This window comes from Misgurnus anguillicaudatus, chromosome 22 (genome assembly GCF_027580225.2).
Source record: "Misgurnus anguillicaudatus chromosome 22, ASM2758022v2, whole genome shotgun sequence".
NCBI lineage: Eukaryota > Metazoa > Chordata > Actinopteri > Cypriniformes > Cobitidae > Misgurnus > Misgurnus anguillicaudatus.
Window position 1 is genome coordinate 51822134 of NC_073358.2, and position 15393 is coordinate 51837526.

The 15393-nt window shown below is 40.7% G+C and overlaps 1 protein-coding gene and 1 long non-coding RNA gene across 10 annotated transcripts in view; one reads left to right on the top strand and one right to left on the bottom strand.

Moving 5' to 3' along the window:
- Positions 1-15393, top strand: part of LOC129439531 (uncharacterized) — a 91403-nt gene that overhangs the window by 63661 nt on the left and 12349 nt on the right. The gene's annotated exons all lie outside the window — the stretch shown is intronic.
- mtmr4 (myotubularin related protein 4) overlaps positions 2326-15393 on the bottom strand; it is a 47640-nt gene continuing 34572 nt past the window's right edge. For 5 of the 6 annotated variants that reach the window (XM_055198198.2, XM_055198200.2, XM_055198197.2 and 2 more), the window contains 16 exons: positions 15318-15347; positions 14751-14833; positions 14500-14666; positions 14303-14399; positions 11819-11932; positions 11457-11635; positions 9571-9699; positions 9379-9490; positions 8733-8928; positions 8409-8594; positions 7489-7659; positions 7135-7289; positions 5539-6784; positions 5302-5412; positions 4167-4255; positions 2326-4041 (listed from right to left, as the gene is read on the bottom strand). In XM_055198198.2, the coding sequence (XP_055054173.2) occupies positions 3864-4041; positions 4167-4255; positions 5302-5412; positions 5539-6784; positions 7135-7289; positions 7489-7659; positions 8409-8594; positions 8733-8928; positions 9379-9490; positions 9571-9699; positions 11457-11635; positions 11819-11932; positions 14303-14399; positions 14500-14666; positions 14751-14833; positions 15318-15347 (3243 nt within the window). In that variant the 3' untranslated portion in view covers positions 2326-3863. The remainder of the gene's footprint in view (positions 4042-4166; positions 4256-5301; positions 5413-5538; positions 6785-7134; positions 7290-7488; positions 7660-8408; positions 8595-8732; positions 8929-9378; positions 9491-9570; positions 9700-11456; positions 11636-11818; positions 11933-14302; positions 14400-14499; positions 14667-14750; positions 14834-15317; positions 15348-15393) is intronic. The other variant, XM_055198196.2, reaches the window with a different exon arrangement.

A 15393-nucleotide genomic window follows, 5' to 3' on the forward strand; every position in this document is an offset into this window, starting at 1 on the left:
GTGATGTTTGTGGGGTTTAGTTTTAGCCCAGTATTTCAGAGAAAAAAGATCTGTAGGTTTATGCTTTGTCCATAAATTTAGTGACACTGTCATGACCTGTACATACATTAAATGTGCAGTAGACCCTGTGGTCAATGTGAGAACACATACATGTGAAGAAAATGAGAATTTGTGTTATAGTGACATCTAGCGGTGGACGAAGTTAAGGCAGCACAATTAAAAAGAGCCAAAAAGAGTATTTAGTAAGACAAAATTTCTATGCATTTAGTTTTAACAGGGCCTAGTTGATCGACTATACATTACATTTTATTGTAGAGCTCAACCTGAAATATATATTTTCCTTATTTTCTACAAAAAGATAAAATAAATCTTCAATAAAAACTGATCCAACCGAGTCACACTCTTATAAAAACTCATACAAAATTAAACTAGGTTACTATTTAAAAACATCAAAAATAAACATAATCAAACACTTCTCATTTTAAAGTCATAAGTAACACGGTTATATTTGTAGCACCAACAACACATTGTATGGGTCAAAATTGATGTTCCATTAAAAGTTGACTTTTTTCCATGTTTAAGTGCTATAATTAAGTCCCAAGTGCTTCTATTAACCTAGAAAATGTGAAAAAGAACAACCCGGTAACTTAGTTTTGGTGAACAATTCTCTAGTGATGGGAGAAACGAAGCTTTTCGAAGCTTCGAATCACTTGAACCGTTCGAAACACAACACACACTGGCGACACCTGCTGGTCAAATTAGTGTAAGTAACAAGATCTGTCTAAATATTTGACACTTTTTTTACAAAATATAAGCAAGATTTTTCTAAAAATATGTTTTTAAGAAAAAATAATTATTTAACTTGATTTAAACATAATTAAAGTGTTTTCTGTATAGTTTTAGTTTTATTTAACAAATCATTATTAACTAACTCCCCTTTACTGATGCGCATTTTTGTCATTAAATCTGTCTATAAACAAAAAGTAGACAAAATTGGTGTTATTAGTCAGAAGGATGAATGTTTTATGAACTTGCATAATAAAACTGACCTGAGTTCACTTTTTTTTGGGGGGGGGGTTACATTTTGACTGTGTTCAGCTGTTTGTTCAACTGTTCGTTTGGCATTGTGTTTATGCTAATCTTGAAATATTATGAGATAAAATTTTGTTTTTATCAAATTATTTTGTGTATCAAACTACTTTTCATTCTGTGTTGGATGATTACAAACAAAACCTCTAGCTAGCACGTGTTTTCCCCCGTACAATTATTGAACCTTTGTATCTCAGCACTACACATGATTTATCACTTTGTTTTCATATTTTTTGGCAAAATCATTATAATACAAATTTAAATATTGATGCTCAGGTTTAAAACATCATTCAACAACTATGACTGCAGAATCCTATGGAAGCCCCAAAGCACAACTTCAAAATTCTTCCGTTTTAAGATTTTTTCCTCTTTCAATTTTTTTCTCTCTTTCAATATACATTTTCTTTCTCTCAATTTAAACAAAGAAAATTAGAAAAACAAAACAATAAAACTATTGTTTAAATGTAGCTTAAATAAACTGATTGCAACCACCCACCTTAAAAAAATGTAGTAAATTGAATGCATTTTTTTAGTGTACATTAACACCTATACAGCGAAAAGATATATTTTTTCCTTGCCAAAATATAACAGTTTTTACTAAATGTATAAAGTATAAATATAAAATGTATAAGTATGTATAAAATTCTAAATATATTTTTGCATTTGAGCAGTTTAAATTTCATTTTCAAACTTATGTTTAAGTTTTTCTTCCAATGCGATGTTAATATAAATGCTATAATTTAAATGATAAAAATATATTTTTTTCTCAAAATATATTAAAACATTTATAAAAAATATAATTGTGAATTCATTTTTGTAAACATATTTCAGTGCATATATTTTTTGGCCATTTTTTGTATATTTTGAAATGTATTAAAAATTATATGTAAATATACTGAATAGTTACAAAATAATGAAAAATCACTTGAGATGATAAATAACACTTGAGACATGATAAATGTTTCCAAATGCTACACATTTACATTTATAAATGTAACACAATGCTTAACAGATCAGTAAATGCCAAGAATTCAACTATCAGTGTTATATAATACAAAATTATAAATCCACTACGAGAAAGATTTGAGGAATACAAATAAATAATACAATTAGCTTAATGTTAGAATATAAAATTTTAAAAAATCTGTTATATTGTAGAACAATAAATTCATCTAAAAGTGGACTTCTGTTAGGATTCATCAAAGATGTAAACATGAAGTGAACACTGGAGACAGATGGCTGATAAAGACATACATCTTTTAATTTCACTCATGGGATTGAACTTGTACAGTGCATTTCTTTACAACGATTATTCACTAAGTGACAAATTTTAGCCACCGTTACAGACCAACTATACATCACATTTCTGGGTTTTCGTTTAAAGTCGAAATCAAAATGTTTTCTTCATCAACACCATGAAAAAAGAAAAAAAATGAACAATCAGGTAACGCAGAACCGAATGGGTTCTTTAGTGATCAGTGTTTTCTAAGTCATGTTTTATCTCTTTGTTAAGCATCTAGCTATTGTACCATTAAACGTGTTAAGTAGTTACAAATAAGGTAAACAGTGTAATATATTAAAAAGAAAAAAGATGGCACTGTTTTGAGGTTCTCGATTTAACATTACACTTATTTTAGGGAACCGGGTTGGATAGAAAACATGACAATGTAAAGAAAAATAGCACTTATTTATATTGAAAACGTAATGCCAAACCAATGAAACCCTCATATACAATGGCCACCAGTTTCCAATGATTCACGTCTTTCCATCCGTCCAGTTAGTTATTGTAAAGTGGTTTTCTTATAAAATTAGTAATAGTACACGAGTAATTCTGGCTAAGTTTCTGAAATATCCAACAGACGGAGAAGTGTAACGTGGCTATAGTTTAATCTTAACATACACAACATACACATTATCGGTGCATAAATGTTCAGTTGTTTCCAGTTAAAGTCGAACAGCAGAAAACATGGCACGTACAACCAACCAGATAAACATGAAATCTGAATAAATGAATGGTGTCATCTTCCAGCTTGATTTTGGCATTTCAGGACTTCTTTTGTATTTTGCATCACAAAGTGAAAAAAAAACCCAAATCACATTTAAGCTAAAGCGCAGATCTGAGGCGTGAAAATCAAACCCATTCACGATAACAACAGACGACACAAAATTGAAATCAAATCAATGCAAACTGGCAGCTTAAATCTTTTCAGTAACTCCGCCCCCCCAAAAAACACATTCAAGCTTCGTACAGCCACGTATCAACGGACGACAGCAAGTAAACGACTGCATTTTCTCCATTTTGGTCTGAAATCCCCTCTTATAGTGCACAAAATGATAATAGAAAAGTAGAATCGATTCATTTTTAAATACTGTAGCAGCTTTTTTCATTTAAATAGTGAGCCTCATGATGGACACACAGAGGGCTTTCCAGTCATTGTCTCTGAGGGGACGTGATTGTCCTTTGGTGAGACACAGATGGGATGATTCTGAGATGAAGAAACGCCACAGCGGGCATCTGAACCGAAAGGTCCGACCGGTGGACGGGTTCATCCTGCAGTCCTCAAGCAGAGAGGCTTTCGATTAAAAACGCTCTTCATCGCAAAGCACGCTCTTCCTCGTGTGTGTCTGGACTCCATCCTCTCCCTCATATAGATCAGTCTCTTGACTGTCCTCTCGTCCCTCTTTACGCAGAGAGCAACTCTTCCGCTAAATATCGGGCATCTGTACGGACGCCCCCGCGGAGGGCCTCGCTGGGTGAGCTCTGATTGGCCGTTTCAGCTGGAAGCTGTGGCGATGGGCTTCTTGAGCTGCTGCGAGCACAGCTCTCGCGTACGTGACGCCAGCAGAAGGTCGTAACAGGTGTTGCAGACCAGAACCGGGTCGTACAGCTGCTGGTCTGGAATGGGCAGCCTCAGATGACAGCAGTCTTTACAAAACACATTACCACAGTTCCTGTGAGAAACACACACACGGATTATAATCACATCACGCATTCAAGCACCTAACATCAGATGCTATCAAATCAAGCACATCCATGCTTAAATTCAAACCTAAGGGATGATGACAGGAGGACTCACCTGCAATGATGGCGTCTTTTGGCGATCCAGAACTCACAGTCACAGTTAAAACAGTGTGAAGCCATGTGATCAGGAACCCATCTAGTGACCTGACAGTCAAAACAACAATAAAGGTGAGACAAGTGAAAAATAAAACAAATGCACAGATGTGAGAAATCATTTGAAATTAAACGATTTGGAAGTATATTGGTATTATTTAACACCATGCATTATATAATATTCAAAGCCCTCCTTTTTAATATATGCCTGCCTGTAGTAAAACGTGTTTACTGTAAAGACGCTGTACTACAATGCAAAATTGTGAAAAGTGCTATAGAAAGAAATTTAACTATAGATTCCACTTCTGGATTGCTTTTTTTATACTTTTGACATCTGAAAGCTGAGTAAATAAACTATACATTGATGTATGGTTTGTTAGGATAGCACTTTTGGGAGTACTTCGACTCGGCGCAGTAACACCCTCCCTCTCCCATTATGAGAGTGAGAAGGTGAGCGGACTTTTCAGGCGAGTCGAAGTACTCCCAAAAGTGCTATTACGCCATAAAATATAGTTCCTCTTTTAAATCCGCTTAGAAAAGCGCTACATTTTATTTTGTACCACCAAACTTGCCGTATAACTACTTGTCTTAAATAGGAAAAACGTTGATGTGTTTGGTCACTTCTAACTTTATCTCTAAATGGTACCATTGAATGAATGGGGCTAAGCTAAATGCTATCGAAGCGTCGCAGCGCGCTCCAGCGCTTACGTGCACGCACACAGATGATAGAGGGATGTATCAACAATTCTTAGTTAAGGTAATAACATATTTTAATATTGAAAATGAGTAGACTATTCCTTTAAACATTATGACATCTGTGTTGTTTATGTCATTAGGTTTCAATAACATTAGTGACCGTATATACTCAAGTGCATTATAACGCATTCAAATAAGTTATCATAAACCATGATATAATTGAATCCTCAACAGAAAATTCATTAAATGTCATTTAGGTAAACCTTTTAAAAAAGATTTGTTCGAACAACTACTTTAAATGTGTGCACAGACATTTCAAAAAATATTCAACTTTTTGAAATGATAACAAATGAGTCTGAATGATGGTTTGGTGTAGTGTTGTAAGTGTCCTGAAAACAAACCTCTGTGTCCTTCCTCTCCACACGATCCCAGCTGCCCTCACTCAAACGATCTTCACTGTGATTGGACAGAGAGTCTTCTTCATCGCTGCCATCAGATTCCCTCAGACACGTCTGTCGAAATAAGACACAGACACAACATACACTACTGTTAGTCTCATTACAAGTGCGACTTTATTTAACACACTGACATTGCATTTATGTGCAATCACAGTGATCACAAATCCATACACAACTCACAATATCATCTTCGTAGTCGACGTCTGGCTCTGAGGGCGGCGAGCAGAACTGTTTGCTCTCCAATTTCAGCTGAAGCTGTTTCACCTGCCGTCTCAAAACCTCCACTTCTTGTTTATAACTGGCTTCAATCTGACGCAGGCGCTGCTGTACGGCGTCCACGGCCACCGGCAAACCATCGTCATCGACGTACCCGGGCGTCTGAAACAGACCCGGAGAGCCACCCGGGGTTGGAGAACAAAGTTGCCGGAAAGACGGTCCCATTGCCAACGAAGAGGCGGCGGACGAACAGAGAGCGGCATAGCTTGTGTTTTTCACAGAGGAGAACCAGCCAGACTGAACCGGACTTCCGGGAGTGCACAAAGGGTCCCGCCGGCAACACGGTCCTCCGTTGGAGCTTGCGCCGTGGGCGCGGAGGAGCTTGTTTGCCAAGCGGCGTCCGTGATAGCTCCCATTCTGTATGGCGCCTCCGCAAGCCGATTGGACGAGACCTTGGACGCTGTCCCACTGGGAGCCCAGCAGGGAAAGATCGTTCAGCTGGCTTTGTGAGATGAAGCGTCGCGCCGCTCTGGCGTATTCGGCCGGCACTCGATCTTTGACGGGGATCAGTTCGCCGTTTCGCATAGCCTCGGTCATCTTTGCTGCAATGCGGCTCTGTGACTCCACAGACAAAGCTTTAGAAACGGGAGGGACGGCGTATTCCTCCTCCACGGTTTCCTCTGAATTTTCCACCGGTAAACGTTCAAACACCGTGGATGACTCGGAGTTTACAAACGGACCGTTGTCCTTCAGGTGTGCAAAACCGTTACTGACGGGAGGTGGATCTGGTGTAGTGGACGTACAGGAAGTGACCTCAGCAGGCCTGACTTGCACTTCCTGAGGCAAGGGTGAGATTGGAAGTGAAGGTTGATCTAAAACAGTAAGGGATGGGTGCTGATCTAAAGATAAAGGGTGGGGCATAGATGGCAGGGGCTGGGTTGTCAGACAAGGCTCCGCCCTCACATTGTCCTCATGAGATGCCGAAGAACTGATTTCCAACTCCTGGTCATCATTTAACAATCCAGCGACTGGGACGTCCTCTGGGGTTCCTGACGAACCGGCACACTGGATGGACATCGGCTGGCTGGACTCCAGAGTCGAGCGTCCCTCCTGGCAGTGTTTGTTGAGATTGGGGTCACTTGAGGTGCGGGTGAGCGTCACATTTTCGCAAGCGGACACCAAGTTGTCCATCGAGCGTGTCTTGGGGACTCTGTGATAAAAATAAACATCAGGCTGTCAAAAATTACAAAGTCATGAGTACTACATCATCTTTCCAAAAGGGGGCAGAATGTGATTACAATGTGATGGATAAGGATGCACTGATATCTTTACTAATAATGCAGCTAACTTTTAATGCTTTACATCTAATGTTTCCGTTTGCTTGATTTTGTGACATTTAAGAAGCAATCTGACATTAAATTTGCACATTTTGGCCATATTAATTTCTACAAAGCCAAACAAAGATTTAGTCAAGTAATTTACCAGCAAATAGTGAAGTTAACAGTTTAAGTCTGGACCAGTAGTGACTTATGTGCTGAAATGACATTGAATTGTGTTTACCTGTCCAGAGATCGTGAGGTGAACTCTTCGCCCTGTGCAGAAGGACTCAGGTAGTTCTCCATGGCATCTTCAGCCGCTGTACAAGGAGATGAAGTCGGCAGATAAACGGCCGTCCATAACTGCAGAGCTCGCGTGTGACACACCGGCTGCAAGATCTGTCACAGAGTACAGATAGAAATTGAGCCAAAATACTCACTGTTCTGCACAAATGTTTTTATTCATCAACCCAGACAAACAATCCAATGTGATATTTACAAGAAGGGCTGGCCTTCAAGGACAATGATTATGATGATTTGTTGCATATAATACAAAATAAAGGCACATATATTGAAACACACATTGTTACTGTCTCACCATATCATGGCAGGGGATGTAGAGAAAGTTCTGGAAGTTTTTGTTTCCGGTGCGGAGAAGAGACCAGACGGAGCATGTGCGTTTATAAACGTTGCGAGCGTCACGCTCTTTTGAGTTATTGCACAGGAAAGTGCCGTATAGACACGAGTATGTGTGCTGAACCAACTTCACCTACAAACGCAACAAAACATTCAGTACATCATGACAATAAAAACATTTAAAACACACTAAAGGTGCTTTACAACAGAAGCAAATGAAGCGTTAAGCGCGATATTAAGTCAATTTAAAGACGCGATAGACATCTTGCAACGCGAATTGAGCATTTGTTGCCCGTAATGTGTGATTCGATGGAAAATCTGAACTTTGTCAAATATTCGCGCCTTTTTAACCAATCAGGAGCTTGCTCTTGTGGAGGCAAAAATAAGAAATTTAAGTCAAAATGTTGAAAAGCGTGATTTTTTCGCCTTATTCGCATCTGGTGTTAACACACCACAAGATTTATAGACTCTTAAGGGCCGTTCACACTTCAACAATAACTATAACGTTAACTATATTATCAACTGCACTACCGGATGATAACTTCACGTTAATTTGCTTGCATGCCAGAATATTAGCGTAAATCATTTACCCTTTTATAGCATGAACTAAAATTTTAGATTTCCTTAATAAAAACTTTTGCAATTGTTTACGTGTCATTGAACGTGTAAATCTGCGGTTCTTGTTGCATTTAAAGCTGCAAACAGTTTTTGCAAGTTCCCACAATTTCATTGCATAAATATCATGCATATTCCATCGCATTTTATAAGAAAACGTGCCGCAAGATCAAGGATTTTTGCCCGCAACGATCACAAAAAAACCCCTCATCAAAAACCAAAATCATGTTTGGTTGTTATGACAAGAAAAGGCAACAGGTTACGTACCAGAAAGGCTTCATTGAATTCAAACAGGCAGGGAAACTGCTTCAATAGCTGATGTACACAATCCAGCCACTGCAGGAACACAGGACACTGTTCACTAACATCATCACCCTTCTCCTGATGACCACAACGATCGGCAAACTTATGACCATAATCCAGCCACTCCGTCTCCACCAGCACCTGAAAACCCTGAGATCAGAGAGAAACCCCGCATGAGATCAAGATCCAATAACATCTAACCCGAATTACAGGACATTTATATCAACTAAGATTTTGAAATGCATAAAGTTGAGAAAGATCTTGCATGTATGGTTTACATGACTTTACCTCTATGGTCCTATAGTAAGGATCCAGGAGAACCTTCGCAAGCGCCACGATCTGCGGGGTTCGATCCCAACCATCAGAACAGTGAACCAACACCGGTCGTCCCTCCCTCTCCACCGCAGAACAAACCAGAGTGGCTGCTTTCAGCATGACGGACAGGTGCTGGAGCCAACGGGTGCTTTCCAAAGCAGAGAGCCAGCTGGGAAGAACCAAGTGAGAAATAAGGGTTAAAAACACGACTAATAAATCTACACAAATGACTCGGGGTGTCTAGTCAAACATCTTTAACCTAGATTCAGATTGACCTACATTATCAGACAGGATGAAACATTGAGGCTGATCATGTACATGATATTAGTGCTAAATATAACATCATAGTCTTTTGCACAGCAATAGAAATGCAAAGAAAGCTCACAGTCAATGAAAGATTATTGAACGTAGCTAAATTGAATCCAGATCAAACTAGTGCTTTCTGGAGAGACTATGGAGAACAAATCGATACCCATAAACACATTTCACAACTTTAGGAACTGCCATACTTTTGAGCATTGATTCTCAAATTGTAGTTTTTTAAAAATATGAAATGTTCATGTTTAATAAACTGTTTTGTGTATTTCTGTCAGAAAAAAACAAAAAGATGCAAACTTACTTTCCAGGGTCTGGGATTTGACTGCAAACAGCTTTGAGTGACTGAAAACTGTTTCTGATGGAGTGAATGTTGGCCATGCCCATAAACATCACCTCACAGTTCGGATAGTACTCTAAAAAAAGACTCAAATTAGTCAACAAACTCTATCGTGATGTCAGACCGAGATCCTCAAAAGCAGCATCAGACACAAACCTTCACATTCACAGCCTCCGCCCTTGGCCCGGTTTGCCACAGCAGCGGTGTAAGAACGGGCGTCGAGAATCAGAAGCTTCTGGGCCGGAGCGTTGGCGTCTGAGCCAGGACAACCCGTCAGAGAAGAGTCTGAGACACAGACAGAACGAAAACAGATCGTCAAATTTACATTCAACAAATGATAGATAGTATTGATCTCAGTTTGTTTAACTGCAATCGCCCATCAAATCCAAGTCAAAGTGGCACATGTTTGGCCATATGACCAAACAATAAGTAAAGAAGACACCCTGGTCCATACTAAATGTTTTGGCAGATGTATTGGTCATCTGGGTATCCCATGCATAACGAAATGTCCAGATACCATTAAATAGGGTTCCCACACCTTAGTTAACTTCAAATTCAAGGACCTTTCAAGGACTTTCTAGCTCCAATACCCTCAAATTTAAGGACTAAATGTGGGGACACATTTCAAGTGAGTGCAAGGTTACATTGTGTTGCCTTTTAAGATACATTGTTACAGTTCCCACTGCGGTGACACTTTGTGGACGCCTCCAGGGGTAAGTGCGTCTGAATGTGTATATCAAATTCAACCAATGGTGAGGCTTAACGACAAAGACAGGGTTACGCGAGAGCAAGGAAGTATATCGCTATCTGAAATAAAAACGGCATTACAGGGACACAGGAAGTATGGCAAGGGAGACGCAGCGTCTCGTTCCCTTCGTTTTCATGTGTCAAACACAACTATGAAAAAAGCATGTTGGTATGAATCAACATTTGCATACAGAAGATATAAGCATTTAAAGTGAACAGTTTAGCACGTGTGCTTAAAAGGCTAGATTTTTATGATATTATCCTACACTACACAGAGAATAATATGGATTTTTTCCAGCATAAAATAGATTCAAGCTATTTCAATGACCTGTATATATGTATGTATATTTTCAAAAACTTCAAAGGGCCTTGAATTTTGTCCCCCAGACAAACTTTCAAGGATTTCAAGGACCCGTGGGAACCCTGATTATAGCATACCGCATCACACGTATTGACACCCCGCCCTACTGTGTGCTGTGGAAAAAGTATGCATAGTATGCCAGAAAGGGAGTGAAAAGGAGGAGACTTGGGTATGAATCGATAGAGATGAGTGTGGTTTTAATGCAACAAGAGTGCAGTTATAATTTATCAGCCTGTCCGGCTAGAAAATCAATGAGGAGCACTGCGGAGAAACTTCCATTAGGATAAGAGACTTTTAAAGAAGCCGGCCAAAACCTGATCTCAGGACTGTTGCTATTCATGGGGACTCAGACGATTCATAACGTAATTGCAAAATTTAATGCAACTCGGGTGGATAATGGATTATTATATAGCATATAAAAACCACAATCCAAATTTAGCCTGTGATGACTCAAAAAACTCATTAAGAGGTCAGTCTGCAGCCGGGTGTCCATTGACACAGTCACTTAGTAAAACTTGTGTAATTGTGTTTGAATGTTAAACAGGTTTCGTCATGGCAAATCCCACAGCTCTTTACTGTAAATCTCTAAACACTCAGGGTGGTTTCCCAGACGGGGCTTACCTTTAGTCCCAAACTAAAATGCATGTTTGTGCCAACTTAACTGAAAGCTCTGCACTGCCATTGTTTTGTATCAACATGCACACCACCAGCAATGTTTTTTGCAAGGTAGGTTTGTAAAAAGAGACTAAGGCCAGATCATTGCTCAACCTAAACCGTGTCCAGGAAACCGCCCCTCAGAAGCAAAAGCACCCGATAATATTATGAAATTTTTTGCCATCTTCTGCAAGTGCAAACTATTATTTTAAATGATTAATTTGTCAGTATGACACCAATATGTCCAGTAAATGAAACATTTATTAGAAATCCATCTTACCGAAGTCACTATCAGAGTCTGGTCCGTCTCCTCTGGTTCTACAGACTCGTGGTCCAGGGTCCAGCTGACAGGCCTTTGCTATAGACGTCACTAAATACTCATCCTCAGTGTTTCTCCAACCCCACCAACTGATCTCAGGCTGACTGCAGCGGGCGATCACCGCTCCATTACGCTGGTGCCTGAAGAAGTATGAAGAAAAGTAGTTGTTAGTCAAATTAATTAAGAAACTAAAAATACATTAACTAAATCTTTCAATGACTCGGTTTATGCTAAATTAAATATGGCTGCTGCTCTGACTTCAGCGTTCTTAGTGTGGATGAGGTAGAACAGGAAGTAGAAAGATGAAGAGCAGCTGGTCTTACCTGTAGACCACCACAGGAATTCTCTTCCAGGACCTGAAGGAACCCACACTCTCAAGCTCTTTATCTGTGATCCAAACAGGCACCAGTAGTTTTTGAGGATAACTCGAACACAACCTGCAGAAAAAACAAACTCACATCAGAAAATCTTGCAGACACTTTTACTGCATGTCTGTGATGCACTTTAATGAATCTGGTGCTTCGTAAAAAAATGACCACATTTAAACATCCAGCGTCCAAAATGAACACAGGTCCACTTGAGTGAAAGTGTATGTCTCACTCTCACCAAGTCTGTCTCAACCTGTCTCACCCTAACCATGTCTGTCTCAACTTCACTGTTTTACACTCAAACTAACTGGCTCACTGTCTCGCCCTGTCTGTCTCGCTTTCATCAAGTTTGTCTTACCCCTCAGTCTTTCTTTCACTGTATCCGTTTTACTCTCACCAGGTATGTCTCACCCTAACGATGTCCTTCTCAACTTCACAGTTTCAACCTCAAACTGACTGTCTCAATCAATCCCACCAAGTCTGTCCCAACTTTACTGTTTCAACATCAACCTGACTGTCTCACTCTATTACCAAGTTTGTCTCACTCTCTTACCCTGTCTGTCTCACTCTCTCACCAAGTCTGTCTCACTCTCTTACCAAGTCTGTCTCACTCTCACCAAATCTGTCTTAACTTCACGTTGTCACCCTCAACCTGACTGTCTCACTCTCTCACCAAGTCTGTCTCACTCTCTTAGCCTGTCTGTCTCACTCTCTTAGCCTGTCTGTCTCACTCTCTTAGCCTGTCTGTCTCACTCTCTTAGCCTGTCTGTCTCACTCTCTTAAGGGGATCGCACACCGGCCGCGCAGCTCAGCTCAGCGCCGCGCCGTTCTAAAAAAATGTAAGACATTGTTTTCTATGAGTGTACGCACACCGGCGCCGCCAGATGGCGCCTGTCCGCGCCGCCCAGCTGTGACTCAGGAAGTTGTTCTAATCCCTGTCGCGCCACAGAGCGCCACTCACATAGTTTAACATTAAATAACATCATATTTTCCCACATCATTAATGATTAACATTGGCTGCTAACGTATATTTTACATTTTGAATTAGACGCTATCTGACGAAGGTCGCGCTATTTAAAGTACACTTCCGGTTTACAATACCTCCGAGTTCTCCTAGGCGCGACGCAACGCGGCGCTGAGCTGCGCGGCCGGTGTGCGATCCCCTTTAGCCTGTCTGTCTCACTCTCTTAGCCTGTCTGTCTCACTCTCTTAGCCTGTCTGTCTCACTCTCTTAGCCTGTCTGTCTCACTCTCGCCAAGTCTGTCTCAACTTTACGGTTTCAACCTCAACCTGACTGTCTCACGCTCCCACCAGGTCTGTCTCACGCTCCCACCAGGTCTGTCTCACGCTCCCACCAGGTCTGTCTCACGCTCCCACCAGGTCTGTCTCACTCTCCCACCAGGTCTGTCTCACTCTCCCACCAGGTCTGTCTCACTCTCCCACCAGGTCTGTCTCACGCTCCCACCAGGTCTGTCTCACGCTCCCACCAGGTCTGTCTCACGCTCCCACCAGGTCTGTCTCACCCTAACCATGTCCTTCTCAACTTCACGGTTTCAACCTCAACCTGACTGTCTCACTCAATCCCACCAAGTCTCTCTCAACTTTACTCTTTCAACCTCAACCTGACTGTCTTACTCTATCACCAAGTTTGTCTCACTCTCACCAAATCTGTCTTAACTTCATGGTGTCACCCTCAGCCGCGTCTGTCTCACTCTCGCCAAGTCTGTCTCAACTTTACGGTTTCAACCTCAACCTGACTGTCTCACTCTCTTACTCTGTCTGTCTCACTCTCACCAAGTCTGTCTCACTCTCACCAAATCTGTCTCAACTTCACGGTTTCAACCTAACCTGTCTGTCTCACTCTCACCAAGTCTGTCTCAACTTTACTGTTTCACCCTCAACCTGTCTGTCTCACTCACAATGTTTGTTTCTCTCTTACCAAGTCTGACTAATCTTCATCCTGTCTCATCCTCACAGTGTCTGTCTCACCCTCACCATGTTGGTCTCATCCTAACAGTGTCTGTCCTAATCACCCCAATTATTTCATAAGAACTTTGGTGACCCTATAATGGCAGACTTTACACAGAGTCCAGTTAAACAGAAACTGTTTCTTTGGTGTGCCACTGACTCTCAGCAGGTTCTGGCTTGCTTTAATTATAAAACTCTACGGCATGTCTCGCACTATTACACACACACACTTTTCTAAAGGACAGCCATACAAACACATGCTGAAGGAAGACAGTAACAAGCCCATGTTTGTCATAAGCAGAACTACGTGTATAGTCTACTCTTTCACAGTTACACATTTTAGATAAAAATTAATTTAAATCAGTCCACAAATGTTTCCTGAATTTAGTTCATCTAGAAGCCCAAAAGTGTAAGGGTCAGCTACTATTAGTGTGAATTATTGCTTGTGTAGTTTATTGTGTAATCTCGTACTTATAGTTGGCGTTGATATCAGACACCCTCCAGGCATTCTGCATGTCAAAGTCCATCCGCTTTATCTCCATCTCCACCCTGTTTCTCACATGCTCACCTGAGACAAACACAAAAGCATCATCTGTATGAAATCTCATTATCATCTCTGACACTACAAAGCATTTAGAGAAGGGGAGGTGATGGGTGCGCGTCTGTACCTGGTCTGCACAGGTGCAGATGCTGGTCTTCATCGTCTGTGTTGCCTCCCAAACACCAGGCGTGATACGCCAGCGCGAACAGATCCTCCAGACGGGCGGGATGTGCTATAGCCCTGTTCAATCTCTTCAGCCACTCCTCACACTGCTTAAATGTTGAGAAATGACACCTGACACGAGAGGAAGCAAACATTATCAAATCAGAACTCATGCGGTATACTCAAAGCACATGCATGCTTCTGTGTGTGCATTACCTCACTACTTTCAAGTCTTTGCAGATGATGTGAAGTTGAAACATCTCTCTGCTCTCCACGCTCTCAATCAGCCTCAGAGGAACCTGCACACAACACATCAGCCAATCAGAGCATGACATCATTACTCATGACTGATTCAACCAATGCAACAATGTAACAGACAGACTGTAATTCAAGCGTCATGTCTGTTGTTTGAAGAGATAAACTTGTTAGTTAGATAAACTTGTCATTCGTGTTTAGAGATGGGCTGGACAACAGTCATCATAAAGTTCATACAGTTTAGTGCTCATCATCAGTGTTGTAGTCGAGTCCAACTCAAGACCAAGACCACATATTATGTGTCAAGTCCAGATAAAGCTGGTTGTGTACTCGGACTCGACTACAACGCTGCTCATTAATCAAAAATATCTCTATTATATATACACTTCATGAAGGTTAGAAGAATTGTGCAGTAATGTAACCACACCATATGAGATCAGTTACAGAGACAAGAAAGAGTCCAAGGAGAAAAATAAAGAGATGAAATGAGGAGATAAAGAGGCAGAGTCGAGGGTGCAGATTACTCACAGATATCTCATCGTCCACACCCGGATACATCTACAACATCGGCAAAGACACGAGGACAAGAAGAGGAGAACGAGGT